At 41.6% G+C, this 23957-nt stretch overlaps 1 protein-coding gene across 1 annotated transcript in view; it reads left to right on the top strand.

Annotated features, from left to right (window-relative positions):
* The window catches only part of Cfap221 (cilia and flagella associated protein 221), a 110700-nt gene that overhangs the window by 30060 nt on the left and 56683 nt on the right, over positions 1-23957 (top strand). The window contains exon 7 of the mRNA XM_048369377.1: positions 14677-14780. Within this exon, the coding sequence (XP_048225334.1) occupies positions 14677-14780 (104 nt within the window). The remainder of the gene's footprint in view (positions 1-14676; positions 14781-23957) is intronic.

Here is a 23957-nt window from a genome sequence, read left to right as displayed (position 1 = left end):
GATTTTAAAGACATTTTTCAGAAAAAAAAATGGATGTATAGTTCAGAAGTAGGTGTTCAAAGACTTTAGGGTCTTCTAGTTTATATGAATTATTTCAGTGATTAATTCATATATATATATTAATATGTACATATATAGAGGCACATATATACACACATTATATATATATATTTATATGTGAAACTATGTACTAAGCAGTAGCAGGCTTTACACTACCATCAGAAAAAAATGTCCATGAATGAATTCCAATTCTAATGTTTATGAATATGTTAGGATCAGGTGTGGTGACTTACATCAGTAATCCCAGCTACTTCAGAAGTGGTGAGTGGAAGAAACTTGGTTTGAGGCCAGTGGGGGCAAGAAGTTACTGAGATCCCCTATCAATCCATAACCCAGATGTTTTGTGGCTGTCATCCCAGCTACTCTCCTAAGTAGGAGGCTCTCAGGCTAAGGTTAGAGAGGCAAAAGCATGAGACTCTACCTGAAAATAACTAAAGCAAAAAGGGCGAGGGTGTGGTTCAAGTGCTAGTGGGTTTTCTGTTTTGTTTCCTGTTTTTGTGCTGGTCCTGGGGCTTGAACTCAAGACCTGTGCACTGTGCTGAACTTTTTTGCTCCAGACTAGCCCTCCACCACTTGAGCCATAGCTCCACTTCTGCTTTTTTGGTAGTTAATTGGAGATAAGGGTCTCATAGAGTTTCCCACCTAGCTGACTTTGATTTGTGATCTTCAGATCTCAGCCTCCTGAGTAGCTAGAACTACAGGTGTGAGCCCCCAGCCCCCAGCATGGTGGTGTCCTTGCCTAGCAAGTGCAAGGTCCTGAGTTCAAGCCTTAGTACTACAAAAAGGGTCTATAAAGTAAGAACTGTCAGTGTGTACCCAAAGCACATCTCTAGGAGTACAAAGGTAAGCTATGTGGCTGACTTTTGGTCCTGGAGAGCTACCCCTACAGTGAGACTTTCTGGTGGCCCCTCCACTTGCTTGACTAATATAGCTGTTATCCCACCCCTAAGACTGCATTTACAGCCACCTCCCCCCAAACAGCTGATGCTAGATTGGTGGCACCCCCCTACAAACATACACATGCACATATACACAGTGTGTTTTATTTAATACTTTTAGAGCCAATGAACAGAATTGTGACTATAATTTCTTAAATAGTTTCCTATTAAATATGCCCCAAATTTCTCACCCCAGATTCTTAAATATCACAATTTCAAATGTATTTGAATTTAAGTTGCTTTGCTTTGAAAAAAATCATTTATTTTATTGCACCAGAGTGAGCTGTTGGTTTTAATAGCAGATGGTGGGCAGGCCACGGGATGGGGGGAGGAGTGGCAGGCTAGCAGCTGGGCTCCCCACTGTGGGCTGCTGGGCCATGCTGTCATGGTCTATATAGCTGGGAGGAAGTGTGGTTTGAATGTAGTCAGCATGTGGTTTCTTCTACTTACCTTTGTAGTGTGGCCTGACATCTTCCCCCAGTAAGGGCTGTATTTTTCTCAACATATAAAGCACTGGGGCTGTTGAAGGTCTTTATCTCCTGTGTCTTGCTCCTGTGCCTCTGGCTCCCCTTGCTCTAGCTATTGTCCCTGCCACCAGCTCCTCCTGTGCTTTGGGCTTCTGCCATAGGCCCTGCTCTCCCTCCAGGGAATCACCCCCAAATTTTACTCATCACCCCATTATCCTACCCTGGAAAACTATGAAGAGTTACTTCCTATTGAGTATGGTACTTTTATTGATACTCTCCTGTTAACTGATGTTAATATTCAATTTTTTTATATTTCAATACTCATTTTTTTGTATTCTGTGCTGTATAATTCCAATTATGTGAAATACCTAGAGTTGTGGGATTCTATTTAATTTAATTAATTTTTATTTTGTTCTTTGTGTTGGTTCTCGGGCTTGAACACAAGCCATTGTGTTCTTTGGTTTTGTGTGTGTGTGTGTGTGTGTGTGTGTGTGTGTGTGTGTGTGCAAGTCTGATTACCACGTGAGCTTTTGTTCCCTTCTAGGTTTTTGCTGGTTAATTCAAGATGAGTCTCATGGATTTGTCTGCTCAGGCTGGCTTTCATCTGGCTTTGATCTCAGCCTCCTGAGTAGCTAGGATTACCATTGGAGCCACCAGCACCTAGCCCAGAATTGTGGGATTCTTAGAGACCGGAGGGAAATGTGGCTGCCATGGCTGGGGTGGGGAACAGGGAGCAGTGCTTCTTGGGGACAAAGTTTCAACTTTGTAACATGGAAAGACCCAGCAATGACTGGTGGTCGTGGTTGCACAACAAGTGTAAATTACTTAGTACTCAAAATGCTATTTGTTTGTTTGTTTTCCAGTCCTGGGGCTTGAACTCTAAACTAAGGTACTATCCCCAAACTTCTGTGCTCAAGGCTAGGATTCTACCACTTGAGCCCCAGCTCTGCTTCTGAGTTTTTGTGGTTAATTGGAGATAAGAGTCTCATGGACTTTTCTGCCCAGGCTGGCTTCAAACCACAATCCTCAGATCTCAGTCTTCTGTTTAGCTAGGATTACAGGCATAAGCCACCAGTGCCCAGCTCAAGATGGTAAATTTTTAAAGAGTAAATTTTGTTTGGGGTTTGGTGATGGGACTTGCATGCTGGTTAAGCATATGGTCTACCACTTGGCTACATCCCTTACTCTAAAAGAGTTATTTTGAAGCATAAATAGTCTACATATTACCTCTACAGATGGCAAATGTCATGGCACCTAGTCCTTCCTTTTTCTGAATTCAGTAACTCTCCAACCCTCAGAGAAATGTCTTAGCTACTGCTACAAAGTATGGGAGGTCCGCTCATTGGAGTCAGGTTGTTCCTAGTGTTGTCTCTAGCATCCTCCTTTTCCCAAGCCCCTGGGGCAGCAGGAGTGAGTAGGGGTGGGGCAGCTTTACCAATAGGAAGATGAAGAAGGAACTGAACTCTGGGCAAAGAAGGAGCTCTAAAGCCAACCTACCTGAGCTTCAGTTCCCTTTGCTTCTAATATTGATCTAAGCTTAGTCTACAGTATGAGTGCTGTTTTCTAGGTGTAAAAATAATCAAATACCTGTTATTTGAGAAATTCTTATGTGGACTTATTTCTTTTTTGGCAGTACTCAGGACCTTGTGGCTTGCACTTGAGTTATACTTCCAGCCCTTCTTGCTTTAGTTGTTTTTCAGATATAGCCTTGACAATTTGCCTGGGGTCAGCTTCAAATGATGATCTTTCTACCTATGGCATTCCATGTAGCTGGGTCCACAGGCAAATACCACTGGACCCAGCTCATTGAGATGGAGTCTGGCTAACTTCACCTCGACTTATCTCAAACTGTGGTCCTCTCAATCTCTCTGCCATAGCTTGGATTACAAGTATACCCCACTGTGCTTGGCTTCATATTCACCTTTATTTGACTGGTTATTATGGAGCATGAGCTTACCTTGCTTCTGGATTATGATACAAATCTTAGTGAAATAAATGGTGTCTTTGAAAACAAGATAAGCAACATAGGAAAGTTCAAAAGCACATAAATTGTCTTAGATAAAAGAGGATTCTTTCACATTTGAAACATAAAATACCCTCAGTTCTTTGTATATTTCAAAATTATTACCCATTTGTTTGGATGAGAGAAAGTCTAATTTACCAGGCAATTAATAGTGTCTCATTTCCTTCTATGCTTTTAAGTTATATTGTGAAGCTAGAAGTTTATATATGAAGGTTAAATATAAATAATCAGCTAAGTCCCAAACTTCCTTCTTTTTCTATACATATATGGCAGAGCTTGGGAGGAAGTTGTCAATATACAGGGAAAAGTTTTGGGATTTGTCTCAGCTCCTAGCTACTATGGGAAATTTCTACCAGGTAATCACACCTATAGTCCTGACTACTCACGAGGCTGATAAGTGGGAGGATCACAGTTGGAGGACAGCCTAGGCAGAAAACCTTATGAGACCTCATCTCAAAATGAACTCAACAAATATTCCTCACAGCCCTGTGAGCTCAGGACCATGGTGCCAACATGGTGGGTTCTGGTGAGGGCTCCTTCCAGATTTCCCTACATGGCTGGAGAAGACTGGTGGAGAAGGAGTACTCTGACCTTTCAGACTTTTAAAAAGAAACTAATCCCACTGTGGGGTATGGGGGAGGGAGGCAGGGAGCAGGCACTCTCATGACCTCATCAAAACCCATTTAAGCCCCACTCCTTGCATGGGAATCTGGGGTTTATCTTGTGTGGGGAGGACAGCAGTCCATAGCAGGATCTTACAGCTTTGCTTGTGTTGGCTAATGAAAGGATACGCTTCCCAGAAAAGACAACAGATGAAGCACTGAAGGGTTAGAGGAGGTCAAAACAGAATTCTGTAGGGAGCTGTAGGGAGCTGCCCTTTAACATTGGTGACAGAAGTAATATGGCACCTGCTATGCCATAGTATATCTCAGGAAGATTATCTCTGGATCTAGATTTCTGACTTTAGGTTGCACCTGATCACTCACCAGTTGTGACCTTGGACCTCCCTGCATGTCACTTTATCTATAAAAGGGGATACTAATGTCACAAGGTCACAGAGTTACATATGTACTATGTATCAAGTAGTGCATGGCTGAGACATATTAAGTGCTACTGTTAAAAAAAAAAAAAACAGGGCTGGGGATATAGCCTAGTGGCAAGAGTGCCTGCCTCGGATACACGAGGCCCTAGGTTCGATTCCCCAGCACCACATATACAGAAAACGGCCAGAAGCGGCGCTGTGGCTCAAGTGGCAGAGTGCTAGCCTTGAGCGGGAAGAAGCCAGGGACAGTGCTCAGGCCCTGAGTCCAAGGCCCAGGACTGGCCAAAAAAAAAAAAAAAACAACTTCAAAACAACCAAATTAAGATATCAAGCAGATATGGAGTAAGTTGTCATCAACTGAAGGAGAGATGGGATAAAAGAGACAATGCTACTGGTCTACTTTTTTTCATAACAAGCCACCCTAAAACTAGTAGTTATGAAAAACAGCAATCAAGCTGGGCAGCAGTGGCTCACACTAATCCCAGCTTTTCAAGAGGCTGAAATCTGAGGATAAAGGCCTAAATCTAGCCTCCACAGGAACTCCATAAGATATTTATCTCCTGTTAGCTACCATAAAAGCCAGAAGTAGAGATGTGGCTCAAGTGATAGAGCACTAGCCTTGAACAAAAAAAAAGCAGAGGGGTCAGTAATCAGGCTCTGAGTTGAAACCCCAGGGCTTGTACAAAACAAAAACAAAAAGAAAAAAGAAAAAGAAAAACAATCACCATGTATTTACAACTTGGGAATTGCTTGATGGGGAAAACTCATTTTTGCCCTTTGTTGAGTCAGATAAGTTCTTCTCAGCTGGAGCTTCAGCTCCAAAGTGGTCCCCTTAATGCTGGCTGTTATTCAGAAGTTGTCCCAAGGCCAAGAACCTTGGTTCTCTCCAGGCAGGGTCTCCTCAGGCTGCTTGAGCTTCCTCACAACATGGTGACCAGGTGCTTTAATGAGTATACCCAAAGTGAAGTGGAAAGTTCCTGTTCTTAGGCCTTGGCCTTAAGAAACAGGCACACAGATATTCCCTCTGTATTGTATGAGTTAAGTAGTGGCCAATATAGTTCAGAATCTAGGGAAGAGGAATTAGGTTGTACCTAGAGAGATATGAGAGTTTATAGACTTATTTGAAAACTCCTGCAATGTGCAACCCCAAAACTTGTACAGACTCTGGATTTCTTTAATAGTCTTCCATACATTTGGAAGAAGATAACAAGATGTGGATAATTACCATTGCCTACATCTTCGGATCTGTGAATGGCTCCCACATCTATGAGCAGTTAACAAAAGAAAAGTCCTCATAATTTGACTTAGCCCTCCAGTGAGATTGTTAATTCCAGGCTTCAGTTGGCATCCATGATGTCCTATAATTGTCTATATGGTGAGTTGGTCATTTAACTCATACTTCTCTGTGGACATTCTTCCCTTTATCTTGGTGGTATTCCCCTCAAGTTTTACGCAAACATCCCTGTGGCTTCTTAATGTTATCTTCCAATAGCCAGTATTTGCCATGCTTATTGTCCCTAACCTTCCATTCTCCCAAAAAGGAACCAAATTCTATTATGGTAAAGTGGCCTGTCTGCTCTGCTCATGAGACATTGAAAATGTTGAATTAGAACATATATTTATTTGATTTCAAGTTCTCTTCATTAACATCACAGAGCTTTTATTCTCTAAAAACAGAGAAGGAACAAGAAATAAATTTGAATTTGTTTTATTATGTTTACTTTCTGAAGGTAAATTTATGGACTATTCTATTGGTTGCAATTTATACATGATCATAATATAAAAATGTGATGTTTAAGAGGTTTGGGAGGTTTAAGAGGTTTTATTAAAAATATGGAATAATTCTTTAAAAGTACTCATTTATTTTTGTATACATCATACATTGATGCTTAATAGCATAAGTGATACTTAATAAAGTAATGGGGATATAAGTTGTGGTTGTCTCCAAAAGTACTAACTTCTATTTGCTCTCATGTTGCCTATTGTCTCCTACTCATAAGGTTTAGAACTTTAATTTCAGTTCTTATTGCTTCTGAAAAATCACAGGCTCAAGAATCCCATATTTATAAGTTAGTTTTTTTGTGTGTGCATGTGTGTGTGTGTGTGTGTGTGTGTGTGTGTGTGTGTGTTTGCCAGTACTGTGACTTAAATTCAGAACCTGGGTATTGTCCATTAGCTTTTTCACTCAAGTCTGGCACTTTACCACTTGAACCACACCTCTACTTCTGGCTTTTTGCTGGTGAAATGGAGATAAGACTTTCAGGGACTTTTCTTCCAAGGCTGGCTTTGAACTGCAATCTTCAGATCTCATCCTCCTGAGTAGTTAGGATTACACGCATGAGCCACTGGCTTCTGGGTGTATTTAATAGCATTTACCAATGGGAATTCAATTGAAAAATTTTAACTCTAGCCAGATCCTAGTGCAATTCTGTTTCTTCAAATATGAAAAGCTGAAACTCAGGCTTCTATCACCTAAACTTCCCCTGATCAGAATCCATCTGGATTGTCCTAGTACTGTCAACATTGGGCTGACATCATGCTGGGAACCACAGCAAGGACAAAGCTGAGCTGTCCCATTACAGCCCACAGAGCTCAGACTTCTGTGTCTCCTCTGGATGGTGGCACTTGGAATTTGTACCCTTAAGGAATTGTTTGTTTTTCTAGACTTCTTGTAATCACCTTTAAACAAACGTCTTGATGCCATTTTACTAAGCATTATCAGAGTTAGAAAGCTCATTGGAAAGTAGGTGTTTATCACCAAATGAGTAAAACCCCTGACTAGATTTGTTGGAATTTCTGGCTTGTTTGTTTTGCTTCATTTCAATTCTGGAAAATGCAACCATTTGCCTTTCAGTAGAGGAGCCCTGAGCACCAGATGTACCTTGCTAGGACAGCCCTGATTAGATCCCTGGGACACTGACCAAAGGGCCACACAGCCCACCAGTCCCTGGGAGTACCAGCCTAATCTTCAAAGACCATGTAGGTATAGTTTCATGCTTAGCATTGACCATTACCAAGGCTTACTGTCACCTCTAGGGGCCCAGGGAGCTTGTGTTCTCTTCTGTTGCTGTGCTGGCTTTATCTCCCAGCTTCAGTGGAACAGGGGATACTTATTGGGACCCCATTGTCTGATAGGCTGAATCTTGAAAATGTAATGGCCTTTATATGCTTTGTTTTTCTCAATTAAGAAGCATCCCAGATTCAGCCACTCTGGCAAGCAGTATGGAGATTCCTTAGAAGGCTAAACATAGAGCTCCCCTATGACCCAGCAGCCCCACTGTTGGGTATCTATCCAAAAGACCACAAACAAAACACACTAAAGCCACCAGCACAACAATGTTCATCACAGCACAATTTGTCATAGCTAGAATCTGGAACCAACCCAGATGCCCCTCAGTAGACAAATGGATCAGGAAAATGTGGTACATATACACAATGGAATTTTATGCCTCTAGCGGAAAGAATGACATTGCCCCATTTGTAAGGAAATGGAAGGACTTGGAAAAAATTATACTAAGTGAAGTGAGCCAGACCCAAAGAAACATGGACTCTATGGTCTCCCTTATAGGGAATAATTAGCACAAGTTTAGGCAAGTCACAGCAGAGATCACAAGAGCCCAATAGCTATATCCTTATGAACACATAAGATGATGCTAAGTGAAATTAACTCCATGTTAAGGAAACGATTGTTATATCACTGTTGTAACTACTTTCAACGTGCTATGTGTAACTGTAGCTTCTATTATTGATGATCTTCTTGTATCCCCTTCCTGTGGTTGTACCTGCACTATCTCTGTATCTTATATGAGTATATTGGAAACCATGTATACTGGTATTAGAAGTAGGAAATTGAAAGGGAATACCAAAATCAAGAGACACAGGGTAAAAAAAAAAGACAAACAACTATAAAAGCAATACTTGCAAAACTGTTTGGTGTAAATGAACTGAACAATTCATGGGGGGGAGGGAAAGGGGGAGGGGGGAAGGGGGAATGAGGAACGAGGTAACAAACAGTACAAGAAATGTATCCAATGCCTAATGTATGAAACTATAACCTCTCTGTACATCAGTTTGATAATAAAAATTTTAAAAAAGAAGCATCCCAGAAAGTTGAGCTTGACTGGAGATCTTTAGCAGAGCTTGGTTTAGGACTGCACTTAAGGAAAAACCTCCATAGGTTTCATCTCACGTGGATTGAAGAGAAGACTCTGACCCTTTCTAGAGTTTGTATCAGATCTATAGGGACCTTAGGCATGGTTATGGAAGTATGAGTGGACCTATGCCCTTCTGGGATCTTACACACTATCAGGACAACTATCCTTATTTCACACAGACATCCCAGATAAGAACATAGTTTTGAAAATAAAAGCCCTTGGCCAGATGCCTGTGGCTCACACCTGCTATTTAGGAGGCTGAGATCTGAGGGTCATGGTTTGAAGCCAGCCAATGTAAGAAACTCCAGGAGACTCTTGTCTCCAATAAAATACTCAAAAGAAAGCCAGAAGTAATTCGGTGGCTCAATTGGTAGAACACTCACCTTGAACAAAAAGAAGCTAAAGGACAGAGCCCAGGCCCAGAGTTCAAGCCTCAGGACTGGCAAAGAAAAAGGAGGGGGAGCAGGAGGAAGAGGAGGGCAAAAAAGAAAAGAGAGAAAGAAAGGAAGAAAAAGAGAAAGAAAACAAGGAAGGAAGGAAGGAAGGAAGGAAGGAAGGAAGGAAGGAAGGAAGGAAGGAAGGAAGGAAGGAAGGAGAGGGAGGGAGGGAGGGAGGGAGGGAGGGAGGGAGGGAGGGAGGGAGGGAGGGAGGGAGGAGGGAAGGAAGAAGAAGAAAGAAGAAAGAAAGAAAGAAAGAAAGAAAGAAAGAAAGAAAGAAAGAAAGAAAGAAAGAAAGAAAGAAAGAAAGAAAGGAAGGAAGTGCACCACTGCAAATTAATTAGAAACAGGACATTGTCTGGCAGGCTTCAAGAGATCTCTGCATTCAGAATGCAGGTCTGTCAGGCCCATTAGTGACATCTGGTCAGGATAAAGCAGAGTTTACATCACACAGTACCTCTTCTACCAAGATACGTAGTAGCAACAAATAAGCTATGGTAGTGCCAAATAAGCTATAAAAGACTTCCAGGAGAGATGGATGCAGGCTCAGAAACAAGATACACAACTCTAGGGAGCAAGGTGAAGCCATAGCTCCCAGAATCCAGGTTATGAAGGGGAGACTTGGGGTCACTCTCCTGGGGACAAGGAGGTCATGTATCCTATTGAGACAGGGAGTCAGCACCTTGCCTGCTGCTTAAAGCCAAGGGAAGACTAAGATGCTCTTTCTTCACACTTCCATGAGAGAAAGCTGGATAATCCCAGCTGACCTGTGTCCAGGCCAGGAGTTTGTACCCAGCATAGACAGGGAAAGCAGAGGGCATGACTACCATCTTATGAAGGGGTGGTAAGCCAGACTGCCTGCTGGCCCATTGACTGAGTACTTAGTTGCCTGAAAATAGCTGTCTGGTAGGAACCCTGATATGCAATGGCTCATGCCTGTAATCTTAGCTACTCAGTAGGTTGAGATCTGAGGATCCATGGTTCAAAGCCAGCCCAGACAGGAAAAGTCATGAGACACTTATTTCCAATTAACTAACCAAAAGCTGCAGGTAAGCTATGGCTCAAGTGGTAGAATACCAACCCGGAGTGGAAAAAGCTAAAGAACAGCACTGAGGGCAAGAGTTCAAGCCCCAGTACTGGCTCAGTCACACACAAGCACAGACACACACACACACACACACACACACACACACACACACACACACACCATGCTAAGGGCTGGGAATATGGCCTAGTGGCAAAAGTGCTTGCCTTGTATAAATTCCATGCTAAAAAAGGCAATCAAGGGCTGGGGATATGGCCTAGTGGCAAGAGTGCCTGCCTCAGATACACGAGGCCCTGGGTTCGATTCCCCAGCGCCACATATACAGAAAACGGCCAGAAGCGGCGCTGTGGCTCAAGTGGCAGAGTGCTAGCCTTGAGCGGGAAGAAGCCAGGGACAGTGCTCAGGCCCTGAGTCCAAGGCCCAGAACTGGCCAAAAAAAAAAAGGCAATCAAACCCCATCCATCAGCATAAAATTGAATTTAATTGAATATAATGGATTATTTACAATAGTGTGATGCAAATTGTAAATAGGCACATTAGGATCATCAGTGAAATAAATGAATGAACTTCCACTTAAAAAATATCAAGAAATTTGTGAATTTCAGAAATACCTAATACCAATCCATTCATATTAAAAGCTTTGGAGAACCTAGGAATAGAAGGAATATTCCTAAATAGTGTGCTAAGTAATGGGATTGCAAAGATTAGATATATGGCCTGTCTTCAATAATCTTTAAACTCAGCAGAGTTGCCTGTATTATGTATGTACCACCTCGCCTTACAGTTATTGGCTACTATTCAGCCTCTTTCCTGGTTATGAGTAGGTGTGGTATTTTGTGCACATTTGTACCCAGCTACTAACAGGTACTTAGTTTGTGAAAGTGAATTTCACAAAGTTAATTTCTCAACAAGAAAGAAGAAATCAATTGTTGTTGGATTTCCAGCAATGATGGTACTATATAAACTTGTAGAAGGCAATTGCTTGTAAATGTCTTAATGCCAAAAGCAGCATGTTTTTGATATTAAGTTACTAGTCATGTCAATATTTTTAAAAGCCTTTGTAAAAATGAAGTTGCTATGTAGCACCAAAATGCATTTATTGCAGTCTTAATCGTCATAAGTTTCATTAGTCACATATACATAAAATGCACAGACACTGCACTGGACTCATGTATCTACTTAAATGAAGTAAAACAATGAAAATGTGTTCTCTCTGTAAATATGCTATTTTTCCTGATGTTTGATAAACTTTTCACTTAGAATGAGATACTAAAAAAAAAGAAGGAATATTTATTAAAACAATAAAGGCTATGTATGACAGACCAACAGCTAACATCATACTAAGTGGGGGAACACTAAGACTATTTCCCCTAAAATCAGGAACATGGCAAGGATGCCCACTCTTTCCACTCCTCTTCAATATAGTCCTGTTTTTTTTAGCCAGAGCAATAAGGCAAGGAAAGAACAAAAGAAGGATTCACATAGAGAAAGAAGAAATTAAACTATCCCCATTTGCAGATTACATGATCTCATACCTAAAGGACCAAAAAGCCTTCTATCCCTAAACCCCTAGAGCTGAACGAACATTTCAGTAAAGCAGCAAGCTACAAAATTAACCCACAAATTTCAGTGGCCTTTCTGTATGCCAACATGTACAATCAGAAAGGGAAATCATGAAGACAACCCCATTTTCAATAGCCTCAAAAAAAGAAACCTTAAGAATTAACCTAACCAAAGATGTAAAAGATCTTTATAGTGAAAGCTATAAAAATCTGAAGAAATAAATCAAAAAGGACACCAGGAAATGGAAAGATCTTCCATGTTCATGAATAGGTAGAATCAATATTGTAGAAATGGCCATACTGTCAAAAATGATATGCAAATTCAATGCAATCCCATCAAAATCACAATGACATTCTTTACTGAGATAGAGAAAACAATCCAAAAATTCATATGGAACAACAGACTTAGAATAGCCAAAAAAATTCTAGACAAAAACAAATAATACGGGTGGTATCACAATACCAGATTTCAAACTCTACTGCAGAGCCATAATAACAAAAACAGCCTGCTATTAGCACAAAAACAGACCCAAATAGCAATGGAACAGATTAGAAGACCCAGAAATAAAACCACATACTTATAGTCATCTGGTATTTGACAAAGAAGCCAAAGACATACAGTGGAAAAAAACATAGCCTCTTCAACAATTGGTGTTGGAAAAACTGGGCAACCACATGCAGAAAACTAGAAAAGTAGATCCTTGCTTGTCACCATGTACTAATACCAATTCAAATCAGATCAAAGACCTCAACATCAGACCCGAAACTCTGGAACTACTGCAAGAGAGTGTAGGAGAAACATTAGAACTTATAGGTATAGGTAGAAACTTCTTGAATAGAGTCCCAGAGGCACAACAGACAGGAGAGAAACTCAACAAGTGAGGCTACATTAAAATAAAAAGTTTCTGCACAGCTAAGGACATAGTTACTAAATTAGAAAGACATCCAATCAGTTGGGAAAAGATCTTTACCAGCAATATATCAGACAAAGGCCTGATACCTAATATCTATACAAAGAACTCAAGAAACTAACCCCTCCCAAACTTAGTACACCAATTACTAAATGGGCAAGCCAGCTATGGAGAGACTTCTCAAAAGAAGAGGTAAGAATGGTAAAGAAACACATGAGGAAATGCTCATCACCCCTGGCCATAAAGGAAATGCAAATCAAAACAACCATAAGATTCCATCTCACCCCAGTTAGATTGGCCAACATTGTGAATTTGAACAAGTACTGGTGGGGATGTCGGAAGAGGCAGGAGAAGGAACCCTACTGCACTACTGGTGGGGATGTAAACTAGTACAACCATTCTGGACAGCAGTCTGGAAGTTTCCTCAACAATCTAAATGTGGATCTTCCCTATGATCCAGACATACCACTCCTAGGCATTTATCCTGAACATCATGAGCCAGGATATGATAAGGACACCTGCACATTCATGTTCATTGCCACACCATTTACAATAGCCAAGATATGAAAATAACTCAGATGCCCCATGCTGGATGAGTGTGGGGCACCAAAAAATGTGGCACCTATATACAATGGAATTTTACATAGCCATTAGAAAGAGTAAAATAATGTCATTTGCAGGAAAATGGATGGAACTAGAACCAATTGTGTTAAGTGAGGTAATCCAAGATCAAAGAGACAAACAGCCCTGTTCTTCTGATAAGTGGAAGTCAGATCTAAAATGCACTGGGATATGACAAATTACACAGGATTCTAGATACTCAAGTACAGTGAGACCAAAAGAGGATAGTCTTAGGAGAGACTCACAAAGATGCAATACTCAAGTGCCTCTTCTTATGTATATAAAATTATATACATACTGAAATGAATTCCAAAGATATGGAAACAAAGGACTTTTTAATTTGGTGTTTTTTTCTTTTTCTAGTAACTGTATTCTTTACCTTATATACAGTGTATTCACGTATGAGAGGGGAGAGTCAGGGCCCAGAATCTGAGGGAAAAGTGCAGCAGCAAAGAGCACTGGACATTAATGAAAGTGAACTATGTAATTCAAAGGTGGAGAGGAGGGAGGGAGGAAATGGGAGAGAATGAGGGAACAGATGACACTGTACGAAAGGAAATGTACTTATTACTTGACTCATGTGAATGTAATTCCACTGTAACAATAAAGTAAATTTTAAAGATTGCCTAATGCCAACCAGACAATATCTAAGCAAATTTCACTGGTACTTATTTTCCAAATGTTGTTCCCTGGGTGTTCTAGCAGACATAAAATTCCCAGTGGGGGCAACCCCCCATTAGTTGTCTGTCAACCAGTGCCCAAGGACACGATGTTTCTGGTACAAATTATGGAAGATTACATAGATTTCTTTGCAGTTCATGTGAGATAGACACTGTATAAGCTTATCTTCCAAACTTATAAATCCTGTACTAAATCAGGAAATTTTAGAAAGGCCAAGTAGACAAGAAGAACTAATTACAAATTTTACAAATACAAAATGTAGACATTCAAATTTAAAAGCTTAATAGATCAAATAAACTCAGTAGAGGTAAAGAAAAGAAGCCGAGTGCCAGTGGCTCATGCCTATAATCCTAGCTACTCAGGAGGCCAAGATCTGAGGATCCCAGTTCAAAGCCAGCCCAGGCAGAAAAATACCTGTGAGATTCTTATCTCCAATTAACTATTCAAAAACCAGAAAGAACGCTGTGGCTCAAGTGGTAGAGCATTAGCCTTGAGCACAAAGAGGCTCAGGGACACTGCCCAGGCCTTGAGTTCAAGCCCCACAACCGACAAAAAGAGAAAAGGAAAGATTACTAAACTCAAAGGTACTTAGAACTCCATGTAAAATATAGCATAGTGAGAGTAATTTGGAAAGAAAGGAAATTAAAATCTATGGAATCTAAACTAAGATGCTGTAACATCCTTGCTAATTATGAAGAAAAATAACCTTTCCTTTTGCTTTTGTTTGTTTTGCAGCAAATCCTATGTGATCCCCTTGCAATGCAGCTGCCCTGTGGACTTCGAGTTCCATATCACCTTGGTTAAGCCTCATCAGGCCTTTTCTATTGAGCCAATGTCAGGTGAGGAAAAGTCTTGATGTCAAATGTCCGCTATCCTTAGAGGTCTCTGGTTAAAGGCAGAACTGGGAAGTAGGTCTCAGGTTCTAAAAAACAGAAACAGAATAAGTCGTATTGAATGTATTATCCTATTTCAAGTATGTAATAGTAACAAATCTCACACATCTGACTGCAATAAGCTAGAACTGGACATTTGGGAATAGGCTACTTTTAAATAACTTATAACATTCAGATAATTTATAACATGAAGTTTTGCTTCTTTCAAGGTCTAAACTTGAAATCAGAAGTTAATCCTATCTAATGCTAATGTTGGCTCTGAATTCAATTTCAGGTACATTGAAAATACTATTTCCTTCCAAGCTTTCAGAAACTTATGGGAAAGGACTGATGAATTTGTCTTCTTTGAGGTGTGAACAATCTGATTTTTAACATATTCTGAAGAACATAGGTCCCTACACCTTAAAAATGGATTTGTTTTAATTATTTGAAAGTGACATTTTCACATCAAAAATGATTCTTGCTTTCCAGTTTCTGTCTCTTGATATTTGAGATTTAAGTATTTGTCCTCAGTAGTCAACTATGAACACCAAAATTGTTTATTTTTGTTTTACACCTAAGTGTTCATTTGTGTACAACTGTACCATTAGTACAAATGTCAATTATTCCAACAAATAAGTGTCTGAAGTTGAAACTTTGCAATATCTCAGAATTATTAAGTGAATATAGATTTCTTTTTACAGAACCAAAAAACATTTTGAGGTTTTTTAAAATATAAGATATTGCACAAAATGGACTTTGATTTTCTATCCAGAAGAAAGAGTTCATTTTATTTTCAGTGTTTGAACCCCAAAATAGAAGAAAATTAAGTAATTATTAAAATTTAACTGACAAGATAATATTTAGATATAGAAGTATCTATTGTTTATGCTTTCATAGTAAGCCTTTTGATAGAACAATAATAGTAATACTTTGAGTTACACTATACAGAGAAAGATGTTCGCACTCTTGGCACTACAGCCATGCCATGTGAGTACTTTATCCTTATTTAATAAATATGAAAATGAGGCACCAAGGAAAATAGCTACCTTATCTGTAACCTCTCAGTAATAAGTGACAGAGGTGGGATTTGAACCCACTCACTCTGGCTTCAAGATTTAATTACCTTGTAAAGTACAAGTTGAACTTTCACCTGATCTCTGAGGGATTATAACCATTTGCCATAGGAGGCAGGTAAAGTGAGCTTCTTCTCCATCTCGGTTTAGACTTCTTAAAGAATCAGGGATCCCAGCAAGGAAGAAGAGGTCCCACTGTCCCACATGGGCTGCCTGCTGTCACTAGAGTTCTGGGATTGTTTCTGTGAGCCACATCAAAGACAGATCAAGAAAAATCTTAGTGAAGGATTGCAGGGTCACATCAAGTAGTTGGTTCATTCAACAATGCTAAAGTGGGATGGGGCAGGGTGAGGGAGAGACCAGGGCTAGATGAAGGGTTAGACCAGGCAGTGGCTCCAGATGTTGACCACTTGGGAAGCCTTCAAAGCCCAGAGACCCATCCCTGGTCTTTGGGATTTAGTCATTTGAACAAGGCTTGATTTTTCTGTACTTTCAACATGTCCAATAGGAATGATCTTAGAATGTGTTTGAGAATTACTGGGCTAGTTTGACTCTTATGCCTTCCCCAGTGCTCTGTACTTCTAGTAAGCTCCACAGATGGAAAGGAGCTGCTAAGTCTTGGGAGCAGCTGTGCATGATGGAAGCTGGTTTTTACATAGGTCATGGTAGGCACTGTACACAGGGTCAGCAATCTGGGTGCAGAGAGGAGGCCAGGAACTCATGATGTTGGGATGAAATAATGCCAGATGTGAAAGCCTGAGCTGAGGTAGGGAGAGCAGCAGACAGAAGGAGGAGATGCCTGAGAACTGATAGTCTTGCCAAACCTCTAAAAACCAGTGTCCTAAGGCAGCAATTTACCCAAGGGGCTTTGGAAGCATGACCTACTCAGAACCCAGAGACCTCACAGGTCAACATGGAAGAGTGTTGATCAGGGATCACTGAACTCCTTACATGAACACTTAACAAAACTAAACAAGTCTTACCTGGAGCATTCAGGTTGTACAGTACACAGCCTTATACTCCAGACAAGTGTATGACTTTGGTCTAATTCATCTGATGCTTTTCAGATTGTTCTGAGACTTTGTGGATTGTGTCTTAAATTTCTCCTATAAATGAAACTAAACTTCACTTAAGGACCTGGTTTCAAGTGTATCTTTGGTAGCCCATTGTCTAAACAATGTGTGGGGTCATCCATACTCTGTTGGGTTATAGAGCAAAATCTTCTCTGGACTCTAGAAGCCTTATCTATGATCTATGCCTCTTAGGCATTTTGCACTCAGGATTGTCAAATGTAAAAAAAAAGTAGTTAGGGGCTGGGGATATGGCCTAGTGGCAAGAGTGCCTGCCTCATATACATGAGGCCCTGGATTCGATTCCCCAGCACCACATATACAGAAAAATGGCACATATACAGAAGTGGCGCTGTGGCTCAAGTGGCAGAGTGCTAGCCTTGAGCAAAAAGAAGCCAGGGACAGTGCTCAGGCCCTGAGTCCAAGACCCAGGACTGGCCAAAAAAAAAAGAAAAAAGAAAAGTAGTTAATTCCCTGAATCTGGTATGGTGTCCTATAGCTTAGCACACTGTCCATTTGCCTGCTTGGTATCCTTAAGATGCAGGTGTACACCACAGCTAGATTACTCATGGTGTCAATGTTTTCCTGAGCCTGGGTGATATGTACAAAGGGTTTTATATCTTTTTTTGCTCACAGTAAATCATACATAGTTAAAGCATCAACACCAAGCTATTGATGATTGTGAAAGAGCAAGCCAAATATGACTTACCCAAGATCTTACTAGTGTTTGAGACCAACCAAATGCCACAACATTTTTCTTTACTTTGTTTGCTTTGGACCATTCTGAGATCCCAGGCACTTCTTTGGTGACAGGTCAGAACACTCAAGGGGATGTGAAGACCCTCACATAACGAGGGCTGCCTCCAGGTATTTCCTACTGGCAGGACCCCACTGAGTTATCTCATCCCAGAAGACACTGGCAACTACGTGACTATACAGAAAGGGCAACACAGAGATCTTTGGCATAGTGCATTAAAAACAAGTGATAGGGCTGGGAATATGGCCTAGAGGCAAGAGTGCTTGCCTCGTATACATGAAGTCCTGGGTTCAATTCCCCAGCACCACATATATAGAAAACGGCCAGAAGTGGCGCTCTGGCACAAGTGGCAGAGTGCTAGCCTTGAGAAAAAAAAAAATCTAGTGATATAAAAGAATGAGCCAGGAGTTGGAGGCATGGCTTCATTGGAAGAGTGCTAGCCAATGAGTGAAAGCATCAGGTACCAAGTTTGATTCTGGTCTCAGATCTAACAAAAAAGAAAAAAAAGTAAACCAGGCACTGGTAGCTCACGCCTGTAATCCTAACCTAAGATCTGAGTGTTGAGGCCGGAAATCAGACAAATCTGAGAGACTCTTACCTCCAACTAACCAGCAAAAATCTGAAAGTGGAGCTGTGGCTCCAATCATAGAGTGCTAGCCTTAAACAAAAAAGCTAAGGGAGAGTGTGAGGCCCTGAGTTCAAGCCCCAATACAGGCAAAAAAAAAAAAAAAAGTGGGGGTGATGGGGCTGGGGATATAGCCTAGTGGCAAGAGTGCCTGCCTCAGATACACGAGCCCCTAGGTTCGATTCCCCAGCACCACATATACAGAAAACGGCCAGAAGTGGCGCTGTGGCTCAAGTGGCAGAGTGCTAGCCTTGAGCGGGAAGAAGCCAGGGACAGCGCTCAGGCCCTGAGTCCAAGGCCCAGAACTGGCCAAAAAAAAAAAAAAAAAGTGGGGGTGAGGGGAGCAACATAACCAAGGACTGTTGCTAGCTAGGGCTTAAGGTCCTTTAAGTAGAGCATAGCCAGGGCCACTTCAGGATCAGAATAAAATGCTCATAGGAGTCACATCCAATAGTTAATGGCAGGACAGTGAGGATCAAGGAGAGCAGGTGACCCACCCAGGATGACACTGTCTCATTCCGGACACAAACTCTCAACTATTACAGTAAGCCAGAAGAATAATGAGACTAGATGCCTTGAAATGACTGATGGGGACAAGGAGAAAGGTAATCATCCATGGATATTTTGGTTTTGTGAAAGAAACTTAACAGTCATTCTCAACCAAGTCAAGATGTCCCTTTGTAGGAAGACCATCTGGTGGGTATCTATCTGCACTGGTTGAGCTCAGTTGGTCATCGCAGACAAGTCAATGAACATGATGTTAGTGAACTTGACCCAAAGAACAGCACTTGTACCTTGACCTAACCTTTACCTCTGTCCATCCCAAAAGTGCTCATCTAGTGGAGGCTCAGGTTAGGCCAAGGATGACTTGTCCTTGCCTTTCTGCCTACTTGGAGAGCCTGGGAGACACTGCCAGCTTTGGTTAGAGAAAAGCCAGTCCTTTTTAGGGTCCCACAGCACTCACTGGTCAGGGTAGGTGCTATGCCCCAAAACACAATGTCAACAGAAGAAAAAAGTCACATTCTGGATATAAAGACGTATGGGAGAGGGGCTGGGGATATAGCCTAGTGGCAAGAGTGCCTGCCTCGGATACACGAGGCCCTAGGTTCGATTCCCCAGCACCACATATACAGAAAACGGCCAGAAGCGGCGCTGTGGCTCAAGTGGCAGAGTGCTAGCCTTGAGCGGGAAGAAGCCAGGGACAGTGCTCAGGCCCTGAGTCCAAGGCCCAGGACTGGCCAAAAAACAAAAAAAAAAAAAAAAAAAAAAAACAGAAGTATGGGAGAGCCAAGTGCACACCTATAATCCGAGCTACTCATGAGGCTTAGATTGCAGGATCATAGTTTAAAGTCAGCCTGGGCAGGAAAGTTTGTGACACTCTCATCTCCAACTAAACACCGAAAGCTGGTAGTGAAGCTGTGGCTCAAGTGGTAGAGTTTTAGCTTTGAGCATAAAAGGTCGAGGACAGCACCCAGCACCAAGACCCTGATTTCAAGCCCCAGGACCAGGAGACACACACACACACACACACTATGAGAGAAAAGGAACTAAACAAATGTTTCTTTAAAATTCTTTATAGAATGAAATTATCTTTATTGTGAAAAATTCACCCTGAAAAAAAGAACAAAATCTGGCCTGGGAATCTGGCCTAGTGGTAGAGTGCCTGCCTCGCATGCATGAAGCCCTGGGTTCTATTCCTCAGTACTACATATACAGTGGCAAGAGTGCTTGCCTCCTACACATGAAGCTCTTGGTTCAATTCCCCAGCACCACATATATGGAAAAACGGCCAGAAGTGGCACTGTGGCTCAAGTGGTTGAGTGCTAGCCTTGAGCACACACACACACACAAAAAGTACAAAATCTAAGCTGGAATAAAGACACGATACAGAATCTTACCACCCCCCACAAAACCATCATAAACCTTTGGTGAAAATTATTGTGGGCATTGCTACATGTTTATGTCCCAAGAGAAGAAAAGAAGCTAGATGCATACAGTAATAGAAAATAAAACTACTACAAATGTAGAATCATATTATAGGCTATAAAACGAAACACTTCATTCCTTGATATAGAGTCAAAGAAGATTGGAGCTTGAAGAAATCACTGCACTTCTGGGCTATGTGATATTCTTTCCTAATATTTATAGCTAAAACAAAGAAGAGTGAGGATGAGAACACTAGAAATCATATTCTCAGGACTTGTTTTTTCCTGGGAAATTTAGACATGACAATGATCCTCAGACTGTAAAGCTTCATATGTCACAGCAAGTCTTCAAGCCTAAATTTTTATTTTTATTTATTTATTTATTTTTGGCCAGTCCTGGGCCTTGGACTCAGGGCCTGAGCACCATCCCTGGCTTCTTCCCGCTCAAGGCTAGCACTCTGCCACCTGAGCCACAGCGCCCCTTCTGGCCATTTTTCCATATATGTGGTGCTGGGGAATCGAACCGAGAGCTTCATGTGTAAAGAGGCAAGCACTCTTGCCACTAGGCCATATTCCCAGCCCCAAAACCTAAATTTTTATATAAACCATTCTATAAACAACCCAGGCCTTGCCTGCTGACTGGTACATACGCTTACATTTTGCACCTTTGTAAGGTTGGCATCAGGAGGCAATTGTCTCGTGTGTGTGTATGTGTGTGTGTGTGTGTACGTGCACGCGCACACAGGTGTACATGTGCCCCAATAGTGGGGTTTGAATTCAGGTGTTTGGCTTTCTACCACTTAAGCCACACCTCTACTTCAGACTTTTTGCTGGTTACTTGAGAAAAGAGTCTGATTTCTCTGTCTAGGATGGTTTGGAATTGAGATTCTCTGATCTCAGCCTCTTGAGTAGCTAGAATTACAGATGTGAGACACCAATGCTGGCTGCCTCTTCCATCTTTAGAATTCAAACAGGTCAATTGTAAATTTTTCTAAGAACTATTTCCTCTTCCTGGCATTCCTATAGGAATTTAATCCACAGTAAGCATCAGCAAGAGGGCCACATGGAGAACAGATGCTGCCACAGCAGTAGCCCCATCCTTTAGATCTCACAGATGAGAAAACTGAGCCTTGGGGAAGAATCAAAGCTAAACTGAAGACCTCCTGAGAGACCAAACATGAGCAAGGCAGTGAGTCAGGTTGGGTGGCCTCAGAGCTGTTCTTTTGTCCCACACCATGGGCAGCCATGGTGGCCTGAGATCACTGAGTAAATGCCAGCCAACCTTTCTTGGAGCCCTCCCTCTGCAACCCCAGACAAGCAAAAAGCTCTGCTAAGATTTATCAACAGCTTTTGCAAGAATAGTTTTAAACAGGGTAGCTGCTAGTTTCCCAAGAAAGGCTTAGAGAGATTAAGTGGTTTACCACTTATCCCACAGTTAGTGGAAGTCTAAATCTTAGAAGTTTCCAAACAGTCCTTGGTAACAAGTCAAGCATGTAGATTGGATGCCTTTTTTGACAATTCAGAGGGAAGAAGCTGTACTTTGTGAGATGTTTGAAGGGAAAGTTGTTTTAAAATGATGACAATACTGACGATCTCAAGTGTGAAGCCTAAAAATTTTGATTTCATAAAAGTAGAGTGGGATAGAGGCTGGCTGAGGCTGGAGAGGGGGCAGGGGACTGACTGTCACAAGTTCCCACGTGCTGCGGGGTAACCAGTCAACAGTAACAATATTGCACACAACAGTCAACACTGTACACTTCCAAAGAGCTACAAGGGCGGTTTTCAATGTTTCTGCACAAAGCAATGATGAATGCTTGAGGTGATGTATCAGCTGCCCTGATTGATCATTACACAACTCACATGTGTCAAAATGCTACATTTAGAACATTGTATGTCCATTAAATACAAAATTAAATACCATATAATTTAACTTAAACAATTAAAACATGGTATGGATGTGTAAGAAAGATTTTTTTCATAAGCTACCTTAGTGTGGGCCTCCTTGCTCTAAAAGATGAGATTTTTTTTTCTCCATCACCTTTTACTACCTGGCCATACATGGGGGGGGGGTGATGGGGCAGTACTGGAGCTTGAACTAGGGCCTCTAACTTTCCCTTGGTTTGTTCACTCAAGGCTAGTGCTCTACCACTTGAGCCACACCTTTATTTCTGACATTTTGCGGTTAGTTGGAGATAGGAGTCTTGCAGACTTTACTACACAGGCTGGCTTCAAACTGCAATCCTTAGATCTCAACCTCCTAAATACCCAGGATTACAGACATGGGCCACCAACACCCAGTGTAACTAGCTATATTTATATGCACATTTTATTCTGTTGTAGTCTAGGAAAAGGAAGAACACTATTTCCTGGTGGTGGCTTCATTTGTGGTTGTTTTGTGATATTTCCTTGATAATAATCACTGTAATGATGAACTAGAGCTTTAGAGTTTTCTTGACTTTACATTCATTATTTATTTTCTTTGAGATGGTTTTGCTACATTACTTGGACTAGCCTTGAACTCCAGATCCTCCTGCCTCAGCCTGCTGAGGACAGGGATAAAGGTGTGCCACATATTTGGCTCCTTTTTTAATTTTCAAGCTTGGTTCTCACTATGTCTCTGCTGCCACCCTCCTCGCCCTATGGTTTAACATTATACCTGACTAGGCTAAGCATAGCAAACTGAAATGGATCCCAGATGAAATTGGACTAAACCCCTAAAATAGTGATTTCAAAATGCAGTTCGCATTTGCATTGGGCAGAGAAAGATTTCTCTCTTGCCGTGACTGTGCAGGACCCCTCCACAGCTGGCTACAATGGGCATGCAGCTGCCACATGCCCTGGGGATGGAGCTGTGCTGACTGCCCTCACTGCTAATGGAAGAAGTGGTTTTCCCTGGTTGTCTGGACTATGTCTCACAGTTTGCTTTATATATTAGCTCTTGGCTGGAGCACTTAAAAATAAATCAGTCAGCCCAAGGCAAACATTAATTCTCGCTCCAGAGTTGTTCTTTTTTTTTTAAGCTAATGAACTGTAGCAGAAACAATAGAATGTTCTTGACCTCAAGTCCCTAGGGAGCAGTGGGTCACACAGGGATTTTCTGACCAATTGGCTGATCAGGAGTATGGGGGCCATTGCACAAAGGAGGACCGAGGCTCCCACTCAGCTGGCCTTCAGAAGCCTCACAGACAGTCCCTCTGCTGATTCTTCCTGCCGGGCTCTAGGTTTGAGGGTTACTGGTTGATATCATTAGCAATTTTGACTTTCCTACTCGGGAAACTGATAAATACATATATTTGCCATGTGTTGATTTGTCATGTGTGGAATCCAGAAAGATAGAAGGTCTGGGGAGGGGCTGCCTTGAGGGATGAAGGTCTAACTGGGATTTTAAAGGCTGACAAACTAGATAGAACACAAATTCTGTGGAGCAGGTGGACATTCAGGGGAGCAAAACATCTGAGGGATGGAGAGGCAGGGGGCCTGTCTTGTAAGGCATAGGTTGAAGAAGGCATCTGGGTGTGAGTTTATTCACACATCTAGGAGTGTTTAATGAGCTGGAAAGCAGTGATGAGCAGGTACCTGCTTTCCTAAAACTTAACTCCTGGCCTGGGGGAAGGCAGACTGGAAAGGGCTCCTTCTCAGGGAGGAGGAGAAGCACCTAGGAGATCAAGAAGCAACACTGCAGGCCTAGGGA

This window comes from Perognathus longimembris, chromosome 20 (genome assembly GCF_023159225.1).
Source record: "Perognathus longimembris pacificus isolate PPM17 chromosome 20, ASM2315922v1, whole genome shotgun sequence".
Lineage (NCBI taxonomy): Eukaryota > Metazoa > Chordata > Mammalia > Rodentia > Heteromyidae > Perognathus > Perognathus longimembris.
Note: the sequence above shows the minus strand (reverse complement) of the source record. Positions and strands in the feature narration are given on the sequence as shown.